Genomic DNA, 23651 nt, shown 5'->3' on the forward strand with positions numbered 1-23651 from the left:
TGGCCTATCTGGAGGTCAAACAAGCCAGCATTATTTTCATTGATAGTCTGACATGTAGAGGAAGCCATGGCCTCTTCTGCTAGAAATACAGATATATGCTTCTTCTCTTCACGCAGTTCATCCTCTTTGAAAATTAACTCACAAAATGCATTTTTCTTCCATGGGTAGTGGTAGATTCTCTCGCTTTACTTCAGTTGTTGTCTTTACCCCCAGAGTCCTGTTTTTGTCTCTTACTGGTTCTCTGCTCTGATGTTTAAGACACTGCTCATGCTCTCCTTTCACGTTTTTCAGTATGAGATTTGTCAATTAATTTTTCAGTTTCAATATACCTTCCTTAATATATTCTTAACTGTTTGTCCTTTCTTTTATTCTCTATGCAAACTTCTTTTTGTTGCTTTAACAATTGGAGTATTTTTGTAAGACCATGGTATCAGATTTATCCAACCCTTCCATGCAGATAAAAATATTACTTCCTTTTATAGCTTTTCCTACAACTTTTTCTATCCAGGGGCTATGTATTTCTGGCAACATATCTGGTTGAACATTTTCTTCCTATAACTTTCATTGCTTCTTGAATTGGAGACAATTTTGACCAATTAACCCATCTCATAAGCTCAGCAGTAGAGTTACAGGATGTAATACTTTGCCCAAAAGAATTTGTATTTCTGTAGCATAGGATACTTCCTTTTGTTTCTGTGTATAAAAGAAAATTGATATAGTGAGAAGTGTAACTTTTCCACTATAGATGTCAAAGACTTGTTTACCTCTATACCCCACTTTGAAGGACTAAATTTGTTTTATGAAGCTCTTACAGAACTAACCCCTTTTAGTGACACCATACTGAATTTTTTAATGGCCATTATGGAATACATTTTGAACACCAATTATTTCATGTTTGAAGGAGAATTTTTTCAAACAAATCAAAGGGGTAGCAATGGGTGCGAGTTGCGCACCCATATATGCTAACTTGGTCCTGTACACGTGGGAGAAAAGATATGTTTTTAATTCAGAATTTTCCAAGGACTGGTTAGCTTACTATAGGTACCTAGATGACATTTTTATTTTATGGAAAACTCCAAGTAAAACTGAATTATTTTTGGACTATCTGAATAATGATAGTGGAATATTTAAATTTACAGGAACTGAATCTGAAATCAATACAGATTACTTAGATATAACTTTATTTAAAGATAATGTTAATACTAAGTTTGGTTCTAAAATCTTTAGAAAGAACACCTTTTCCAACAACTATTTAGATTATCAGAGTAACCATCCAGGACATGTAAAGAAAAATATATTTAAGGGACAGCTGGTCCGAGCAGCTAGAATGTGCTTGGACCTGGATAGCTTCCTGGCAGAAGTTAATATTATCACAGAAATGTTTAAGGAAAGAGGATACCCCCAAGATTACTTGATGAAAATAGTTCAGGAATCAGCATTGGGTAATAGATATAAACCCCTTTTAAATAATACTGTTTTGACACCACACAAGAAGGTGACAGAAAGTACCTTGAATTTGCAAAATTGTACGGTGTTACTTTATGGTATGGATAATCAGAAAGTGAAAAATATACTAATAAATAATTGGACTATTTTTAAGAGTAACCCGAAAATCCTTAAAATCATAGGACAAGCCCCCATTTTGTTTCTACAAAACAGGAAAGAACCTAAAATGGCTCTTTGAACACCAGATAATGTACCATCATGAACCTGAATAAGGAACATCAAAGTGTGGAGCATGTCTTCAATGTCCCTATATCATGTAAGATCAGATTATAAACTTGGAACATGTATCTTTTATAATCTTATTGATAAAAGGTAATTGTGGTACTAAGGGTATTATTTATATCGCCTGTGGCAGTTTTTATGTAGGGAAAACGGAGCAAAACCTTAGAAAGCTTATTTATGAACATCTATATGCTATAAATAAAGCAAATACAAACAATGCCCTTTACAAGCATAGTTTTGCATGTAAAGGTGTTAGTAGATTTAAATTTGGGATTTTGGATATAGTATCTACCAATATAAGAGGAGGACGGTGGGAATTAGACCTGCAGATTAGAGAAAAACAGTGGCAATTGAGGTTAAATGCCGTGGCACCTCCAGGTCTGAATGATAGTTGCACTATCGTCCCCCTTCTTAAAAAACATGCTCTCACCTTGTAGTATTCTTTTTACTTTTAAATTATACACCTTTTAAAAAATATACAGTTTTAGTTTCATTTTTTATCATAGTTTTTGAAATATGTATGGATAAAGGGATGTATTTTTAACATGTTGTTCAACTTTAACAGGGTTCTAAAGCGATTTATTGTAAAAATGATTATGTACCTTTAAGAATTTAAATATTTAATTGTTTTAAATTTGTAACAGATGGGAGTATAAAAGGACCCTAATAGCACATAGTAGCTGTTCTGAAGAAGTCCCTCTCTACAAGGACGAAAGCGCTTAACTTTGTGTGTGTGACATTAAAATTGTGTTTTTTACCATATTGGATTTCCTGCTTGCTGGATATTATTGCCATTTATATTGGATTTTGTTATAGTTGTGTGTTGCCAGCTATGAGCCCAGGATGGCTTTATTTTTATGGTAGTTCTGTTTGAGCCGTTCTTTGGATTTTATTAGCATAGCATGCAACCACGCAATCTCTCTTACTTGCTATGGTAGTGGGCAAAAGGGATATATATATATATATATATATATATATATATATATATATATATATATATGGGTCCCCTTCATATGATCGAACTTTCAAAAGTTCGACTTTCATATGTCCGAGACCATATGATCTAACTTTTGAAAGGTCAAACGTTTATAACAGAGATCTCCATACAGTGTGGAATGGGAAGATTTCCCTTTTCCCAAGTGTAGTGTGATCTCAGAGTTGGAATTTATATAAATAGCAGGCTGAGCACAGCCCCCCACATTGGGGTTGCAGGGGAGCTTGTCCCCTTGCTCGAACTGTTCAGGTAATTTTTTTTCTTTTCTTTTTTTTTACTTTTTTATTAGATGTTCGAACTTTCAAAAGTTCGATCATATGGTCTCGGCCATATGAAAGTCGAACTTTTGAAAGTTCAGTCATCTGAAGTAGACCCATATATATATATATATATATATATATATGTATATAGAGGGAGAGAGAGAGAGCTACATATATATATATATATATATATATATATATATATATATATATATATATATATATATATATTTTATAATAAAAATGTTCCACATTTATTCCAGAAAGCAAGTGCAGTATCTGCCTTCAACAAAGAGCTAAGTAAATAAATAAATAAAATCTGCATAGTGCCCTATCTTGTCACCACTTTTATTATGTAAATTTCCAGACCTCCTATTTCCCACATTTAAACATGTTCCCTTTGAACAAATGACACTTGAGGCAGATTTCAAAAATACACATGTATTGTCACCAGATTAACGGAACTGTGAATCATAAACTACTCTCTCTGGAAAATCTACATTTTTATAGCTTTACAGAAAAAATAACAGCATAAAGAGGTGTGACTAATACATTTAAAACAATATCAGTCAGGAGATGTCTCCACATATTTTATCAGGCTTTCCAAGCAACCAACCACCTTACCTTATGATTGCTCATGTTAAGTCGGTATGGTTTTAGCATGGATTTTTTTGCTGACTATGCAGCTTTGGTCCACCTGCAAGAAATGAGATGCACACAAGGCAGCAAGTCTGCTCTAGATTCTCGTGATAATAAGTACTGGGGTCACCATGAGATGCACACAAGGCAGCAAGTCTGCTCTAGATTCTCGTGATAATAAGTACTGGGTTCACCATGAGATGCACACAAGGCAGCAAGTCTGCTCTAGATTCTCGTGATAATAAGTACTGGGTTCACCATGAGATGCACACAAGGCAGCAAGTCTGCTCTAGATTCTCGTGATAATAAGTACTGGGTTCACCATGAGATGCACACAAGGCAGCAAGTCTGCTCTAGATTCTCGTGATAATAAGTACTGGGTTCACCATGAGATGCACACAAGGCAGCAAGTCTGCTCTAGATTCTCGTGATAATAAGTACTGGGGTCACCATGAGATGCACACAAGGCAGCAAGTCTGCTCTAGATTCTCGTGATAATAAGTACTGGGGTCACCATTAAGAAATAAAACTGTTGTTTCAAAGTAACATCATGTAATAGGTGCTAGAATAAATGTAGTTTAAAATTCACATTTCATTACAAATGAAACAACTGTATGCCAAATGTGTTATCTAGTCATCCTGCATGTATGCATATTAGGTAATGAAACTGTATACTAAATACATTAACTAATATGCATACATGCTGGCCTGGATACATGTTGGTGCCCAATGCCAAATTTATTGTTACTCTTGCTAGCTGATAATCAAATACATGTGGCAACAGATACTACCTTTGCCATTTCTAAGGCATGCTTCCATTTAAATAAACAGAAATTGCAGTTGTCACTGGCCATATTCTGATTTGTAAAACATTTTTTTCCCTACCGTAACACAGAAAGAAACAAGCACACTGGCTTTCTAACATCTCTAACTTTTTAAAACTAAAAATGAAAGCACTTTCGAATAACTTGGTAACTCAGTTAGGTTTACTGTGGTTTGCTCTCAAATCCCAGGTGCTGAATCCTACATTACAAGTTGGAATAACAAAGGCAATGTCTAGTCCTTTTTTCTAACTTTTATTCCAAGGAAATGGCACAGGTTGCTGCTACCCTTGAATGTGGGCTCTTGTATGTAATCGTCATACATTCCAAGAAATCCAGACCCACTCCAAGTCATTCCAGCTCTATCTGTAATCATTTCCTGTCTGCCAAGTCACAGGCTGCCTGAATAAACCCATTAGACACAAATCACGTTTCAGACGCAACCCAGCAGTACTTTCTTTTTAAGTAATTTGCTCAGAGTCACATACAGACAAAGGGATGCTGGGGGAATCAAACACTGGACTGCAGGGTGAAACATATTAGCAGTTCCTAGGCTTTCTTCTCTGTGATAAACTCCCATACAGTCTTATAGCTACACTGAGTTGCATTTTTACAGTCTGGACTTACCTCATATGAAAACCTGCTGTTTCATTGTCTTGCATCTGCTGAGTAGGTGTCTGCCTTAGTTGTTGTCCTGGCTTGTGAATACTTGCTTCATGTTACCCACACTTTGTAGTACAGTGGTGCTGTAAGTATTTTGGTTATGCTGTATAGTGCATACAAATGTGCTATGTTTACTACCATCGATGTGGTAATTCATGTGAACTAGGTTTTTCTCAAAGGGAATGATGGCACATTTTTGGCATTGAGCTTAAGACCATGGTTCTGACACCAGTCGTTGGTCTCAGTGAGGCCTTTCTGTAGGATGTCAATATCACTTGGGGAGTTAATAATAGCTCCCAACTTGCAATCATCTGCGAACTTTGTCAGCCAGAGTCTCTTCATGTTGGCCTGGACTTCAGAGAAGTAGATACCAAACAGGAGAGGACCCAGGACCGAACCCTGTGGGACCTCACTCGTAACTTGGTCAACAGTATGACTTGGAGTCAGCTTCTTTCACACTGTGGGTTCTACCTATGAGTCAGTTTGCAACCCACCTAGTGATATAGAGGTTGATGCCTAGCTTAGTGAGTTTTTCTGTGATTCCTGAGTGGGGAATGTTATCAAAGGCTTGGCCAGATAAAGGTAGGCTGTATGAACCACCTTGCCTTCGTCGACAGCTCTGGTGACTGACAAAGAAGTTGACCAAGTTGAGCAGGCATGATCTACCCTTCACACAACCAAACTGTGTGGGCTCCAAAGTTTGGAGATTCCATATATCCTTGTTTATTAGGTCCATGATGATGCGTTCCATAGCTTTGCATGTCAGACTCGTGAGGCTAATGGGTAACTCGTCATAACACCATTGGGTAGCCAGTTCCACCTTGATAGCAGTTTTCTGGCATGGCATCAGTATAAAATGTGTGTTTCAGGCTGCTAGAATGTCAGCATGGATATCATGGCTGCCTGTGTGGAACTTTCTAGAGATGTTGCTGGTGAAGCGCCTGTACATTAATGGTATGGGCATCATCTGTACCAAGTAACCAGATAGTGAAGCAAGCAGCGTCTACAGTTTAGTTACTTATTTGATTTGTTGACTTCAAGATTTTGTTTTCTTGGCAGAACCTGTTTTTCAACAGAGACCAGTGAAGTATTTTACAAAGTAAACTCTGGAATGAATATGTAGCACTTATAATACTTGTATGTATGGGAACATTCCATCGTATCATGAGACAACATGTTGAGAGGTACCTGATTTCCTTTCACCGAGTGACTTGTTTTTTTTAAGTGTCATAAAGTCATGGATGGAGGGTAATGGTTCTTTATACAGTGCCAGGAGAGTTTCCCCTTTCTCCATGATTGGACAATTCTAGAGCTGATATATGTAAGTAGCAGAGAGTGTGCAGGATGCTGTCACTCACATTAGGCTTGCCCGTCTATTAAAATGCATGTGAAATCTCCTAGTGCTTTACATGAAGCACGGGTCTTCCGGAGCTGGTTCCCTTTGAAAACATGCTTCTTACTAAGTATGATAAATCTGGGTAAGTTTAACATACAAGACTCAGTGAGCTGGATTTGACCTGTCTCCTGTTGGGAAAATGTGCAAGTTACTAAAAAATTATACGGTATAGGAAAGTGAATATACATGATGATAATTAGCACTAATAATACATAAATGAAGCATTTATATTCAGACGATATAGTAACATATTTTCTATAATGATGGACTTAGCCGATCTAGAAAAGGGTTGCCAGCTTTTTTTTAGATATGCAAACATGGACTCGCAATGTAGGAAAAAGTATGACATCAGTTTGGTTGTAACCAACTGTATGATATGATCAAATGGCATTGCCAAAAGTAAGAAAATTGGTGGGGGGTTTTGCATTGGAAGCAGCAACACATGATAGGCAGTATAAAACGTACTCTGTAATATGAACATATACATTCAGTGGACCTGACAACTTAGCTGCAGCTACACTGCTGTCATTTAACAATGGCATTATTGTATTAACAGCAGGCAGAAGAACATCATTGTCACATCATTATAAGAAATAAGTAATTTCTCATGCTTAATAGCTCTAATATTAACCAATGCAAAAAAAGTGGTGCAGCTACTGGTATTGCTTCCTTCCATCATTTGGTTGTCCACTATGGCCCTTGGCCAGGATACTTTCAGTATGATGAATGCAATGTCCTGACTATGCCCGTCTGTGTTTTTGCTGGGTGCTCGTGATTCTGCTGTATCCCAAACACATGACTGTATGTGAAATGATAATTGTCCAAACTGCAGTATTTTCTGCCTAGCCAGTTAGATTTTAAAGGAGAAAGTTTACCAAGGTATGTGTATAATTTGTCTTTTTTTCTCCTTAATTTGGTACGGTCAGCTATACATTTAGACAGAAAATAGATATAGTTATGCGGTGTGTGGATATGCTAAGAATGTTGTTCCTGTTTGCATGTATACAAGCAGTGAATTGCATCATTTGTTTTATTTCTGAAGTGACTATTTTTACTTCTATATTTACTGACCATCAGTTCTGTGTTGTGGCATTCAGCCCATTTTTTCTAGTCTCCCCTAACAAAGGAAGAAAACCCTTTTTTTCCCCATATCAGGTAAAATCATCCAGCACTTAGGACAGCCATTCGAATTGCTATAGGGGGTGTAACACTTAAACCCTACTAGTCCCCAGATGTACTTCAGAGAAGCTGCAGGAGTTTCTGTGCAATGTGCATGTCTGAGGAAAGAGTCCACACAGCTGCAAGTAATGTAAGCCTTCATACCGTAAAGCCTCACCCAGCAGATACACTCCACCATCACTGTTCTGCAATAGGGTACTGACAGTTCTCGAAACCCCATGATGTATGTCTTTATGTTCCCAAGTGGAAAAGGTGGTCATCCTGACACCTCATTATTCCTTTTCCTTCCTGCTGCTTCCTTCAGTGCTTGAACTTGGGTCACCTAAGCCACAATTAAGATATAATCCATCTGTGTCACAGAGGTGGTTAAAAAAGGGATGTTGTTTGTTGATGAATGCATATTGTACAGTAGGGAGTTGGGTGAAGAAACAAGAATTTGTGAGAGCAAGATTTTTTTCAGAAGATGTAACAGCGTTGCATTTCAGGGAGCTGGTTGTTAGGCAATGATTGGGAAGACAGACCTATATAAGGAGACATGCTTTAGGAAGGAAAAGGGGCTGGTGGAAGGGCAGAGCTGAGTACTGCCGAGTCCTGATTCAATGCTAAAATGATGATGCTAATCCCCATATAGCTTTATATCTGGTAGGTATGTATGTATGTTATCCTCATTGCTATTCTAGCTTTTCAGAAAAGAATCCAGTCATCATGCACTTTAACAACTGATGGCCAAAACCTACTATTTTACCTGACTACAAATATGTGCTGTTGTGACTAATTATTGGGAAATTCCTGCATTTCTAAGACAAGGGCTGACCTATAGGAAGGAAAATAACGTGTGATGTTTGTAGGAAACTGCGCAAAGTATGTTTCAAGAGATATGTTGGCAGATCTGAGAATTATTATTATTGTTATTTTTTACATGAGTTTAGCATGGTTCAGACATTTCACCTCACTTGGGAGGAAGCAAACTATCCAATACATTTATTACACAGCATACTGTGTTAGAAAAAGGACTTGGTCTTTTTGTTTTACTATGCCGCAGCCACATGTGGAAGGTGTGTCATAACTTCTGTGAATGCACAATGCTTTTCTTCTTGATACCTGACCATTATTTCAAAAACCAAGGCTGGCCTTAATTGTCACACAAAGCCTTCTCTTTTACTGCCCACTACTTCCTTGACACGCATCCCTCATTTCCTGTCTTCCTCACACCATCCGGATTACGTTTTTTGCTTTCCTCACATGTTTTCTTATTGTCCAGCTTTGCCTTGCATCTTTTATGTACCCTGTGAAACTGTACTGTAATAATTATGGTGGAAATAACTAAATTAAGAAGAGGTTTGCATGTCACTACACCGCTGGAGCTATGGGTTCTAAATGCTCCAAGGTGCATGTTAGAGGCTTTTTTCACACTTTTCATCCCATGTTATCCTGACAACGATCATGATTATGGAGCAACATTCATTTTTACACCGTAAGTTTGATTTTTCGTACATTCTTTTAATGTACCTTAACTGCCAGCAGTGCTCTGTAATAACTTTAGAATAACTAATCAAATTAAGCCAAGGAGAGGTTACAGTTGTTCTGAGATATGAGAGATTCTTCTCCAACCTTTTGATCCAGAGATGGCCTGAACAAAAGCCATGACTAACTAGAGAATTTCAGTCTTACTTTTTTTATATTCAAAGAAGAAATACATTTTGTCTAACAAAATAGCACTTCACAATACACTGATTGTGAAGATATACAAACCACATGTAGCAATACATTAACATATTTCATCCTGTAGCTATCAGACGTATGTAAATAGCATGCCTCCTTATTCCTACCCCAAAACATAGCCACTGGTATATATATCTGATATTTAATTGTGAGGAAAGTGAAACAATAAAATGTTTTTGTAATATATAAAAAGTTGTTACTCCTAGACAGTGCACTGCTGCTATACAAACTACACCGACTCTCTGTTCACACACCTGACATTTGTAAAGAACATTCAAGAAGTAATAACCACACAGTCCCACCCCCAAACAAGCTATAGTTATATTCTGTGCACAACTCTTGAGGTTTGATTGTGAGAACATTAAAGAAAAAAGTAAGCATGCTCTCCGCAGCCACCCAGACATGCTGCTGAGATGTTTGCAGTAGGGATGGTGTTTAGATTAGGTGAGGCTCAGGGCAGAGACCACTATTAAACCTGTGTCAATTACATGCTGCTGAGATGTTTGCAGTAGGGATGGTGTTTAGATTAGGTGAGGCTCAGGGTAGAGACCACTATTAAACCTGTGTCAGTTTCCATTCACATAGCTTGCTGGCCCCCACAAGCTCCATGGGTCTGACTATGCTGTCATGCATTTTGTGGTTTGTTTTTCAAAGAAAATGTCTTGCAAGTGCTCACTTTTTTACTGCTACTCAGAAGAGTTATATATCTGCCTAGTAATACTGTGGCCATACCTCTCAATCTCTTAGAGTAAGAAATCTGGACAAAGCCATAGATAAATGGGGGGGACAAAGGCCTGAAAATACAAAGTTAGAAAGTTGATAGAATGACAGGATTTGAATTTGCATGAATTTTCTGAAGAATATAAAGCCTGAAACTCAAATGCCTGTCATTATATTCTGACTTAAATCCTCAATGACTTGCTAGAAAACCACAATTTTATGAGAAATAGACCAAAAATATGAGGCAAAAATCTGGACATTCGCGAAAATCTAAACAGTTGAGAGGTATGTGTAGATCTGCAAATAACACTTGGCGATATTTTTCTTTTACACATGCATAAAATCAACTCTGTCATGAGTTTTACTGATTTTTCACACATACACACATACTGACACAGGCCCTGAAAAGCCAAGCCTATAACAAGATTTGCTGATGAGAGAGACAGACAGACACACACACACACACACACACACACATACACACACACACAGACACACACACACACACACACACACGCAAACCAAGTCTTTTGCAAGATTCACTGATTTTTCAGAAAAGCACACATATACTGACATTGGCCCTGAAAAGCCAAGTCTATCAAAAGATACATTGATTAAATACATATTGACAATGCTCCAGACAAGCCAGGTCTGTCAGAAAATGCACAAACCCTAATGTATATGCACACACAGACATGCTAACAATGCTGCTGAAAATCCAGGTCTATTATAAGATAGATACACACACACACACTACAATGAATTCTTGGGGAGACACGGATAGAGACACACACACTGCACTCTTACGTACAGGATAACTGACGGAATGCAGATTCACATATGTCATAGTTTTGGAATGCTGCTGGAAGTCGGAGCACATGGAAAAACGCCATGGTCTGATTGCTGGACCCTGTCAAACTGTATAACAGAGGCTTCTGCTATATCATTGAGGACACCTTCTGATGAATGTATTGCATAGGCAGCTACTGCTGTCCGTTGAGATCCATGACATACTTAGAATACATTTTGCTTGGCACACTTAGTGATCCTTCAGGTGTTTACAAATCCCAGATTCTGTGACTGTATGACAAACATGTCCTGGCTTTTATTTATGGAACAAAACAGTGTAAGAAACTTCTCTGTGTGGAAGATTTTCAGTCCATATATCTCTAGTTGATCACTGTATATTAATCAGATCAGACAATAGTAGTAGAAGTAGCGATCTTAAACTCGTCTTAAGTCAAAACAAAACAAAAAATAATAATAGAAAATATAAAATTGTACAGCATTACTAAGTATTCGAAAGTAATCCAAGCAGTCTGTTTCCAGTTGAAAATCCTTTATTAAGTACACAGACAAGCAATCCAAGTAAAACAAAAATAGAGTAATAATTTCCTCACAAGCTTTCTAAATATATATATACTTTTTATCAGGCAAGGAAGTGGTTTATTGTGCTGTAAAACAAAGTGTTATTGGTATACATGTTAAATTCACATCCCTTCCCCCATCAGTGTGACATTCGAGCTGGTCCTGCCCTACCTAGTAGCTGTCATAATGATATAACCCTTATGTACTTTAAATAAAATTTATAATGATGTGGTACCTCTTATTTAACCAGATTATTAAGTCTGTGATTTTATCCAAGACAATATACTACATGGCTGGAAATATATCAACCTTAGTCCATTTGGCAATCAAAAAATATATATAAATGTATACATATACATTTTGCATGTAAAAATCAATTTCTATTTTCATAACCTATTGTTAACAAAGATCGCTTTCGTCCTTCTAGACTTCTTCAGGTCTGTGTACAAGAACCCTAAAAACTATCTATAAAAATATATATAATTGTATAATTAGTATTGTTATTACACATCATTTTGAATAAAGTGGGAAAAAAAGAACCAGGAAAAAGAAAAATAAGAAAAAATGTATGTATGATGATGGAAACAAAATATACACTTAAATTACAACTGATTTAAAATGGTATTTAAAATCAACTGGTAGAATAAAATAAAATAAAATACAATTAGTCATGTAAACAATGTGGCAATTTTCTAAGTTCCAGTGCACTTTTAATTGAACAGTAGTAGTTTAGCCCAGGCTTCCTAATGGCAGGCATGAAATATGAATACAACCAAAGAAAAACAAACATGACTCACATATTGTCATATCTGGTGCACTTACTGAGCAATAATCAATATACAAACAGACATACAGACGCGTGTGTGTGTGTTTTATATAAATATATGCATGCACATATAAATGAAAAACAGAAAAAAAATATGTTTTCAAAAGAATATGCCACAAAATGTGTATGGATGCAACAAGTGGATGTGTCTGCACAAGACTTGAAAGCATGTTTTATGTTTGCACATGCATATTTAAATGAAACATTGTATGATCTGGTTCCATGTTAACTACTTGAATTTACTGATTTGTAAATATAGGCTTTAGTAATGTTTAAGGTGTTTTTCTTTTAAGAAACACTTAACTGCCTTTCTACTCACCTTTCAGGCTAAACTTGACAACAAGGTTGTGAACTACAAGGACCTTGCTGCTATTCCAAAGGACAAAGCTATTTTGGACATTGAGCGACCAGATTTGATGATTTATGAACCACATTTCAACTACTCAGTTGTGGAACACACAGACGTGCCAAGGAGTCGAGAAGTATGTAACAAATTTTCATAGTTCATAGTCTAATCTCCAGCCCCCCCCCCCCCGCCACCAATATCCCCAAAATAGTTCACATGGAAGTCAAAAGCTCCCAGTGTGTGGCAATAGCATTGCTCACACACAGAGCAGAGTTTCAAACAATTCTGTTCTTTTTATGTCAGTATGAATGTGGGACTCTTTGTGAAAGGCATATATTTGGCTTCAGTCTTGTGGTAAGACTGTAGGATTATTGCACCTTCATAAAGTGTGAAAGGTACCACATCTTGTACTAAGATCTGGGAAAGTCATAGTAAGCATGCAGATTATGTTTAGTGATAAGTTTGGCCTGATACTATACCTTGTAGTAAGCATGTGGGGACATTGTATCAGGCACTCAGTGAATGGAGTACTGTGTCTTGCAGGAGGTATAAGAAGACATTTTATCTTACAGATATCTTGCAGATGCATTGCATTTTCCAGTAGGCGTTCAGCAGAAGTAAGTTTCCATAAACTTAATGGGGTATTGTTTAATCTATTAAAGAGTGTGCAGCACTGTAGTTTGTAGGATCATGTGGGGGCAGTAAATTCTGCACTGAATTCTGGGAATATTTTATCATAAAAGCAATCATGTAGGAATACACATACAATTTTGCATTAATACTGTGGTGGCATTAAGGATCACAGTAAGATTTTAAGAGTACTATAAAAGGGGTGTTGAGATATCCTGTCGGGATTTATTTGGGGCATTGCATACTATAGGAAGTGCATAAGGATAAACTTGCTGTGGTGCACAAATGAAAACTAATCCATCGACAAGGCAAAAACTTTTATTAAAATGTTAAGAACTTTCGTTCCTTTCACATGGAACTTCATCAGAACATAACAACTCATTGAAAACCACAGTTAAATATAGTGAACCAAAAATCACATTCTTTAATCAAATCAATCAAAAAATAAAATCAATTAAATGTTTAAAATGCAATTAATTAAATTCACGACCATTAATCTAATCAAACACCATAATGTTTTAACTTTAATATGGAATTAATAGAACAACTTTCATTTAACCCCAGAAAAGTAGTAGCATCTAACCTTAGTTGCCATTTCAATTCACAGCCTTCTAAACATTCATTAATAATTATACCCAGTGGGTCACAAAGTATCAGTTAACTGTTTATTCTCTTTGTCAGTATGTTTATATAAAGCATTGGTAGTTTTTTTCTTCTGAATTTCAAATAAATGTTGGTAAATAAGCTCTTTTAACTTCCTAGTTTTCCCTACATAGAATGCAGGGCAGATTTTACAGTGAGCCAAATAAACTACCATTTTTGAATCACAGGAAAAGTGACCATTTACTTTAAATGTCTCACCTCTTATTTGAAAACTGTTATTTAATGATATATATGAGCACTTGGGGCAACGACCACACTTATTCATACTTATAAATTCCTATTTTTCCTTAATATGGGAACAAGCTGCTTTCCATTCTCTAAATAATTTTTAAAGGACCTATCTTGTTCTATTTAATGCATCTATTTTAAAATGTACCTGACTTACCTAGAGATCAGCCAGTACCAGAGTTTCCTCAGGGACAGGCTCATGAGGCAGAAGACATCGCTTCCTTTCCTATCAACACAGCCACTGGGGTCTCGTGTTCTTTTCTTATGAAAGTCAAGCAAATCACACCAATATTCCTTAGCATCAATTACTAATTCTATCGTCATCAGGTATATCAGTTACAACGTACTACTGCTACATTTTCTTCCACTGCTGTAGATTGTGTCGGGTAACATTAGGAAGTCTTCCATACATGCTATTTGAACCATTTGGAAAGAAAATGGATTGCCAACCTAGGTGCTTTGTTAAAACCAGGTTTAAAAGAAGAATTCTGATATTTATTGACATATATTTAATATAATTTTATAATTGTAGAAATACATTTTTATGATTGTATAAATACATTTATTCACATGTGTTTAGTAACAACTGTATGAAAAAAAGTTTTTTACAAGTCAAATAATTTAGTCACTTGATGGCATATAAGTAGTTTTACATAGAAGTTTATATATTTAAGCTGTCTAGGCTTTGATTGGATGAAAGAAGTAAAAGCTGTATTTAAAAGTTTAGGTGGGGTTCCCCATAACACTGAGAAAACCTTCACACACAGAGCAGAGTTTCAAACAATTGTGTTCTTTTTATGTCAGTATGAATGTGGGACTCTTTGTGAAAGGCATATATTTGGCTTCAGTCTTGTGGTAAGACTGTAGGATTATTGCACCTTCATAAAGTGTGAAAGGTACCACATCTTGTACTAAGATCTGGGAAAGTCATAGTAAGCATGCAGATTATGTTTAGTGATAAGTTTGGCCTGATACTATACCTTGTAGTAAGCATGTGGGGACATTGTATCAGGCACTCAGTGAATGGAGTACTGTGTCTTGCAGGAGGTATAAGAAGACATTTTATCTTACAGATATCTTGCAGATGCATTGCATTTTCCAGTAGGCGTTCAGCAGAAGTAAGTTTCCATAAACTTAATGGGGTATTGTTTAATCTATTAAAGAGTGTGCAGCACTGTAGTTTGTAGGATCATGTGGGGCAGTAAATTCTGCACTGAATTCTGGGAGCATTTTATCATAAAAGCAATCATGTAGGAATACACATACAATTTTGCATTAATACTGTGGTGGCATTAAGGATCACAGTAAGATTTTAAGAGTACTATAAAAGGGGTGTTGAGATATCCTGTCGGGATTTATTTGGGGCATTGCATACTATAGGAAGTGCATAAGGATAAACTTGCTGTGGTGCACAAATGAAAACTAATCCATCGACAAGGCAAAACTTTTATTAAAATGTTAAGAACTTTCGTTCCTTTCACATGGAACTTCATCAGAACATAACAACTCATTGAAAACCACAGTTAAATATAGTGAACCAAAAATCACATTCTTTAATCAAATCAATCAAAAATAAAATCAATTAAATGTTTAAAATGCAATTAATTAAATTCACGACCATTAATCTAATCAAACACCATAATGTTTTAACTTTAATATGGAATTAATAGAACAACTTTCATTTAACCCCAGAAAAGTAGTAGCATCTAACCTTAGTTGCCATTTCAATTCACAGCCTTCTAAACATTCATTAATAATTATACCCAGTGGGTCACAAAGTATCAGTTAACTGTTTATTCTCTTTGTCAGTATGTTTATATAAAGCATTGGTAGTTTTTTTCTTCTGAATTTCAAATAAATGTTGGTAAATAAGCTCTTTTAACTTCCTAGTTTTCCCTACATAGAATGCAGGGCAGATTTTACAGTGAGCCAAATAAACTACCATTTTTGAATCACAGGAAAAGTGACCATTTACTTTAAATGTCTCACCTCTTATTTGAAAACTGTTATTTAATGATATATATGAGCACTTGGGGCAACGACCACACTTATTCATACTTATAAATTCCTATTTTTCCTTAATATGGGAACAAGCTGCTTTCCATTCTCTAAATAATTTTTAAAGGACCTATCTTGTTCTATTTAATGCATCTATTTTAAAATGTACCTGACTTACCTAGAGATCAGCCAGTACCAGAGTTTCCTCAGGGACAGGCTCATGAGGCAGAAGACATCGCTTCCTTTCCTATCAACACAGCCACTGGGGTCTCATGTTCTTTTCTTATGAAAGTCAAGCAAATCACACCAATATTCCTTAGCATCAATTACTAATTCTATCGTCATCAGGTATATCAGTTACAACGTACTACTGCTACATTTTCTTCCACTGCTGTAGATTGTGTCGGGTAACATTAGGAAGTCTTCCATACATGCTATTTGAACCATTTGGAAAGAAAATGGATTGCCAACCTAGGTGCTTTGTTAAAACCAGGTTTAAAAGAAGAATTCTGATATTTATTGACATATATTTAATATAATTTTATAATTGTAGAAATACATTTTTATGATTGTATAAATACATTTATTCACATGTGTTTAGTAACAACTGTATGAAAAAAAGTTTTTTACAAGTCAAATAATTTAGTCACTTGATGGCATATAAGTAGTTTTACATAGAAGTTTATATATTTAAGCTGTCTAGGCTTTGATTGGATGAAAGAAGTAAAAGCTGTATTTAAAAGTTTAGGTGGGGTTCCCCATAACACTGAGAAAACCTTCACACACAGAGCAGAGTTTCAAACAATTCTGTTCTTTTTATGTCAGTATGAATGTGGGACTCTTTGTGAAAGGCATATATTTGGCTTCAGTCTTGTGGTAAGACTGTAGGATTATTGCACCTTCATAAAGTGTGAAAGGTACCACATCTTGTACTAAGATCTGGGAAAGTCATAGTAAGCATGCAGATTATGTTTAGTGATAAGTTTGGCCTGATACTATACCTTGTAGTAAGCATGTGGGGACATTGTATCAGGCACTCAGTGAATGGAGTACTGTGTCTTGCAGGAGGTATAAGAAGACATTTTATCTTACAGATATCTTGCAGATGCATTGCATTTTCCAGTAGGCGTTCAGCAGAAGTAAGTTTCCATAAACTTAATGGGGTATTGTTTAATCTATTAAAGAGTGTGCAGCACTGTAGTTTGTAGGATCATGTGGGGGCAGTAAATTCTGCACTGAATTCTGGGAGCATTTTATCATAAAAGCAATCATGTAGGAATACACATACAATTTTGCATTAATACTGTGGTGGCATTAAGGATCACAGTAAGATTTTAAGAGTACTATAAAAGGGGTGTTGAGATATCCTGTCAGGATTTATTTGGGGCATTGCATACTATAGGAAGTGCATAAGGATAAACTTGCTGTGGTGCACAAATGAAAACTAATCCATCGACAAGGCAAAAACTTTTATTAAAATGTTAAGAACTTTCGTTCCTTTCACATGGAACTTCATCAGAACATAACAACTCATTGAAAACCACAGTTAAATATAGTGAACCAAAAATCACATTCTTTAATCAAATCAATCAAAAATAAAATCAATTAAATGTTTAAAATGCAATTAATTAAATTCACGACCATTAATCTAATCAAACACCATAATGTTTTAACTTTAATATGGAATTAATAGAACAACTTTCATTTAACCCCAGAAAAGTAGTAGCATCTAACCTTAGTTGCCATTTCAATTCACAGCCTTCTAAACATTCATTAATAATTATACCCAGTGGGTCACAAAGTATCAGTTAACTGTTTATTCTCTTTGTCAGTATGTTTATATAAAGCATTGGTAGTTTTTTCTTCTGAATTTCAAATAAATGTTGGTAAATAAGCTCTTTTAACTTCCTAGTTTTCCTACATAGAATGCAGGGCAGATTTTACAGTGAGCCAAATAAACTACCATTTTGAATCACAGGAAAAGTGACCATTTACTTTAAATGTCTCACCTCTTATTTGAAAACTGTTATTTAATGATATATATGAGCACTTGGGGCAACGACCACACTTATTCATACTTATAAATTCCTATTTTTCCTTAATATGGGAACAAGCTGCTTTCCATTCTCTAAATAATTTTTAAAGGACCTATCTTGTTCTATTTAATGCATCTATTTTAAAATGTACCTGACTTACCTAGAGATCAGCCAGTACCAGAGTTTCCTCAGGGACAGGCTCATGAGGCAGAAGACATCGCTTCCTTTCCTATCAACACAGCCACTGGGGTCTCATGTTCTTTTCTTATGAAAGTCAAGCAAATCACACCAATATTCCTTAGCATCAATTACTAATTCTATCGTCATCAGGTATATCAGTTACAACGTACTACTGCTACATTTTCTTCCACTGCTGTAGATTGTGTCGGGTAACATTAGGAAGTCTTCCATACATGCTATTTGAACCATTTGGAAAGAAAATGGATTGCCAACCTAGGTGCTTTGTTAAAACCAGGTTTAAAAGAAGAATTCTGATATTTATTGACATATATTTAATATAATTTTATAATTGTAGAAATACATTTTTATGATTGTATAAATACATTTATTCACATGTGTTTAGTAACAACTGTATGAAAAAAAGTTTTTTACAAGTCAAATAATTTAGTCACTTGATGGCATATAAGTAGTTTTACATAGAAGTTTATATATTTAAGCTGTCTAGGCTTTGATTGGATGAAAGAAGTAAAAGCTGTATTTAAAAGTTTAGGTGGGGTTCCCCATAACACTGAGAAAACCTTCTTGGTGAAAGTCTAGGTCTGTTATGGGATTGTTATGATTTTTTGATGCATTAAGCAAGCTATTTAGTCACCATTTGAGTGCTGGAATTGGTTTAATGAATAGTACTGGAATATTCTGGGCATTGTGTATGTGCATAAGTGTGTGTGTGTGTGTGTGTGTGTGTGTGTGTGTGTGTGTGTGTGTGTGTGTGTGTGTGTGTGTGTGCGTGTGTGTGTTGCGTGTGTGCGTGTGTGTGTGCATGTTTTTGTCGTTCTATGGCCAGACTGATCCAGATGTATTCCTTGGGATGCTGTTTCAAGGTGGATGCCGCATATATGAGGTAAATAGAAGTTATATATGTGGAACTTTTTTAATGTATTGTGACTGGCTCTGCCACTGACTTAATATTCTAGGTTTTGTTTTTCCAGTTTACAATTTAGGTAGGCAGTTCTTTTTTTCCCTTTTGTAACTGGGAATTATTTTCTTTTTTATTGTAATATTCAGATCTTTCCTGTAAGTTAATGGGCTTATCATATAAAAGCATCAGTTACTGCTAGTCTGACGAAGATTTGATTCTGGTTTGAAGGATGTTTCAAACATCATTTTGCGTGATTTTGTTTGGGAATTAGGTAAGTATTTTAAATGTGTATAATTTAAATGCCTACATGTTGTTATGCTTTGTTATGAGATTTATCATTGAGAATATATTAACTACAGGAGTGCACTCTGCCCATTCCCAGTCATTGAATGTATAAATGCCACAATACTTTTGTATTACTGACTCTGCTGTAAGATCATAGCTGCACAAGCAATTTTTTACCCTTGTAAGAGGTTACTCCTTTTCTCATAGATGTGAGGCATTACTATATATAAGTAAGGAGACTGTGGGAGTGCATCCCCCTCATTGGAGGGTTTTCTCCCTCATGGCAACTACTTTCTAAGTTATGAAACATACCATTTCTGTTATTTTTCATTTTGACAGGCTTGACACATTGTTTTTCTGTTGGGATATGTGTCAGGTTCTTATAAAAGATCAATATGCATAGTGTGAATTTAGACTATAGAAGGTTTTTAATGTATTTTGTACAGTTTGTGTTTAAATGGCTTTGTTGTAGCTATTGCATTTTATTTTTAAAGTTCAGTTCTTGATTGGTGTGCATTTGCAGAGCCTGTATGTACTGTGTCTATCTATGTCAGGTTTTGCTAGATGCTAGCTTATAGCCCATCTCCCAAAATATGCTGTTGGGTAAACTGTCAACTCTCCAAGTTGCCTGTAGGGCTATGTGCTGTCTGCACTGTGAGTGCATGTAACAGACTGGCATCTTATCCAGAATCTGATTGCAATGATCAGTTTCCTGCCTTATCCCTACTGACTGCCAGGATTGACTTTGGCTTCACATATGAACCTGAGCTGGCTCGAGTGGATTGGATAATTGGAGAATGAATGGACGAGTGAATTCATTTTTAAATGCACTTATTTTTATAGTGCATACGGAAACTACTACAAAATGTTATTGTGTAGTCTTTCTGAGCATTCTTAAAAAGTGGTGATAGGCCTTCTGGGTATACCTCTCAACTTACTTACTCAATAATTCTTGACGAAAGCAAAAATAAGTTGAGAACAAAGAGTGAAAATATGGACGCTTTTTAAATTATTATTCAAGTTCACTCAAAAAATTAATAGAACAGCAGAACTGCATCAACATGCAATTTCTGAATAATAAGAAACATGAAACTCTAATAATGTCTGGCATTACTGAGTGACTATAATCTTCAGTAATGTACCAGAAATACAAACATTTTCCAAGATACAGGTCAATAATACGAGGCAAAATCAAGGACACTTTGCAGACTTGTGGCCACTGACAAGTATGCGTCTATGGTAAATGTGAACTAAACTTGGTCGCTCATATTTCTGGTAGAGTGGTGATAAATAAGGGAATTACATGGGTAGGTTAGTAGTGAACAGACATCATTTCATACTGTATACCAAATAAGTGTCTATCACATCCTGATATGTAACTCTAAGGACAGGATGGAGCATTTATATTTATTTTCAGAAATACTATTATCAAATCAGTTTTAGAGATTGCTGAGACAGAGTACACACAAATGTTCCTTAGTGTGGACTGGTCAGTTGGAAATTAATTACAGTATTGTAGTTTATGTTATTTTTCTGGGTGTTTTGCAGTTCTGTCTGTGGGTGGATTTTGGATTTTCTGAATTGTGTTACTGGTATTGCTTTCTATTTGAGTTAATTAAATTGCAGATTAATTTCAGGTGTAGTTTTACTACTGTGAAGTTAATGATCGAATATATTGTCCATTGGAGGGGTGTCTACTCTCTTCAGAGTTCTAACATGTCAAATTAGTATATTCAAGCAAGTGAGGGTTGGAACCACAAAATGCGTATGTGAAGCCCCACCTGCAAAAGCTCTTCTTTGTGCAGATAGTCAGTGTTTGTAGTATTTTATATTTGAACTTAATGATCTTAAATCTGATGGATTCATTATGACGTGACTCCACAGATACACACATGGTTCTACTACAAGTGTTTGCAACTTGATCACTTGTAACTAAAATTCTCAAACCACTTCTTTGAAAGCTGCCCGTTTTAAGTAAAGTAAATTAACACAAAATGTTATTTTTCATGGGTCAATCCCTCTTTGCAGCCCAGTGTGGGTGTAATCCCTTCAGCCCCCTAAACATATAAATATGTACGTACATACAGATATATATATATATATATATATATATATATATATATATATATATATATATATATATATAGATAGATATAGATAGATATAGATATGTATAATATATATATATAGTTATGTATAGACAGATATACATATATACATATGTGTTTGTGTATATATTTATATAAAGATGTATGTCAGATGATCGAGTTTTTAGAAACTTGAAATTCATACAGCTGAGACCATATGACTAAGTTTCAGAAAACTTGAACATGAAAAAAACCCCTCAAAAACAAAAAAAAATCTACTTTTTTTACATTTATGGAAGGGGGCAAGCCCCTTATACCCCCCACACCCCCTGCAAATTATATATACCAACTCTGAGATTGCACTGCAGTGAAGAAAAGGGTAAATTTCCCAATCCTCGCTGTACCACGATCTCCATTCAAAAGCTTACACGCACACATATATATATATGTCTATAATGAATAATCACTGCTGAGTTTGATTGAAACAAGACATTGAACAGACTCATCTGCAGTTATCATTAATCCCAGCCAAAATCAATGGAAAAAATAACCACAAATGTAAACCAGTAGGTTACAGTTACAATTCCAAAAAACAACTTTTATGTGGAGGGCTTCACCCTTCACACCTCCAGAAATGAAATACATTAACCTCTGGGTCACAAAAACATGAACAAAGGGAAGAAAGAGTCCAGGAATTATGTAATGCTTGATATAATTAACTTTGACCAATACATAATTTGACCATCTGCACCAACTAAAAACTACAGTATTTCAGCACATGATAAAATGCATAACTCATATAGCACTCCTGTGTGTGTGTGTGTGTGTGTGTGTGTGTGTGTGTGTGTGTGTGTGTGTGTGTGTATATATATATATATATATATATATATATATATATATATATATTTATTATCATTTTAGTGATTGCTACAATGTTGAATCACTAAATAACATGACCAGAAGGTCACAAGATGAGAATACAGCGGACTACTTGTTCAAACACCCTTCTGGATCCATGTTAACGCTCATTCCTGTGTCCACGGACTTCAAACAACTCGATGTTCGACATTTTTTGAACCAGTAGTCCTTGGCATTTTTATATATATATATATATATATATATATATATATATATATATATATATATATATATTGGGAGAGAGAGAGAAGAAAATTAAAGCAGCTGTGGTCACAACTCAGAAAAATAATGCAGTTTATTATCTACAAATGTAAATAAGGCAGGTTTTTTCAAGTAAAGCAAAGTTTTTTTTTTTAACTAAATGCACAACAGGTACCTGTAGCTGAGTCTTCTACAGCTGGTGAATTGTCTGTCTTGGCATTTGTTTTTTTGGATTCATCCAGCAGGAACAATTTCTAGCGTGATCTTCAAGGTCTTTTTCTCTGAGGTCAATTTTCTCTCCCAGAGCCACTGGTCCTGTTTTTTATCTTTGTCTTCAACAGGTCATTAAACAAACCTGTTCTCACTAATGCAGCCTAGTATCTTTCTGTTTTTAAAAAAGAGGGGCAATTTAATAGAAACACTTTGTTTAAAGAAACAACACTTAGTTTTTAATGAACTGTTTCTAACATTGCTGTAAACATTATTTACACAAGTATTTAATGTTTGTGTTGCTTATATTCTTTCATGTAGCACTACAATCGGCCCTTTCACTGGCTTGAAACCTTCAGTATATTGCTACCGGAGAGGCTGTGTGCCTGAGACAGGCATACCTCTCAACTTCTTAACAGAAGAAATCTAGACAAAGCCTAAAATAGTGGAGGGACAAAGGCCCAAAAACACGGACAGATTTTAAATATTGTTCTTATAAGCTTAGAAAGTTGCTGGAATAAAAGGTGCTGTACTGACATTCATTTTCTGAATAATATGAAGTCTGAAACTCAAATGTGTGTCATTCGTTAGTGACTTCAGTCCTCAGTGATTCATCAACAAACCACAAATCTTG

The 23651-nt window shown here is 35.6% G+C and overlaps 1 protein-coding gene across 7 annotated transcripts in view; it reads left to right on the plus strand.

Moving 5' to 3' along the window:
* DMTN (dematin actin binding protein) overlaps positions 1–23651 on the plus strand; it is a 1900252-nt gene that overhangs the window by 1022381 nt on the left and 854220 nt on the right. For all 7 annotated transcript variants that reach the window (XM_044082941.1, XM_044082937.1, XM_044082938.1 and 4 more), the window contains one exon: positions 12643–12798. In XM_044082941.1, coding sequence (XP_043938876.1) covers positions 12643–12798 — 156 coding nt within the window. The remainder of the gene's footprint in view (positions 1–12642; positions 12799–23651) is intronic.

Source organism: Protopterus annectens, chromosome 9.part0 (assembly GCF_019279795.1).
Source record: "Protopterus annectens isolate FY-2018-M chromosome 9.part0, PAN1.0, whole genome shotgun sequence".
Lineage (NCBI taxonomy): Eukaryota > Metazoa > Chordata > Ceratodontiformes > Protopteridae > Protopterus > Protopterus annectens.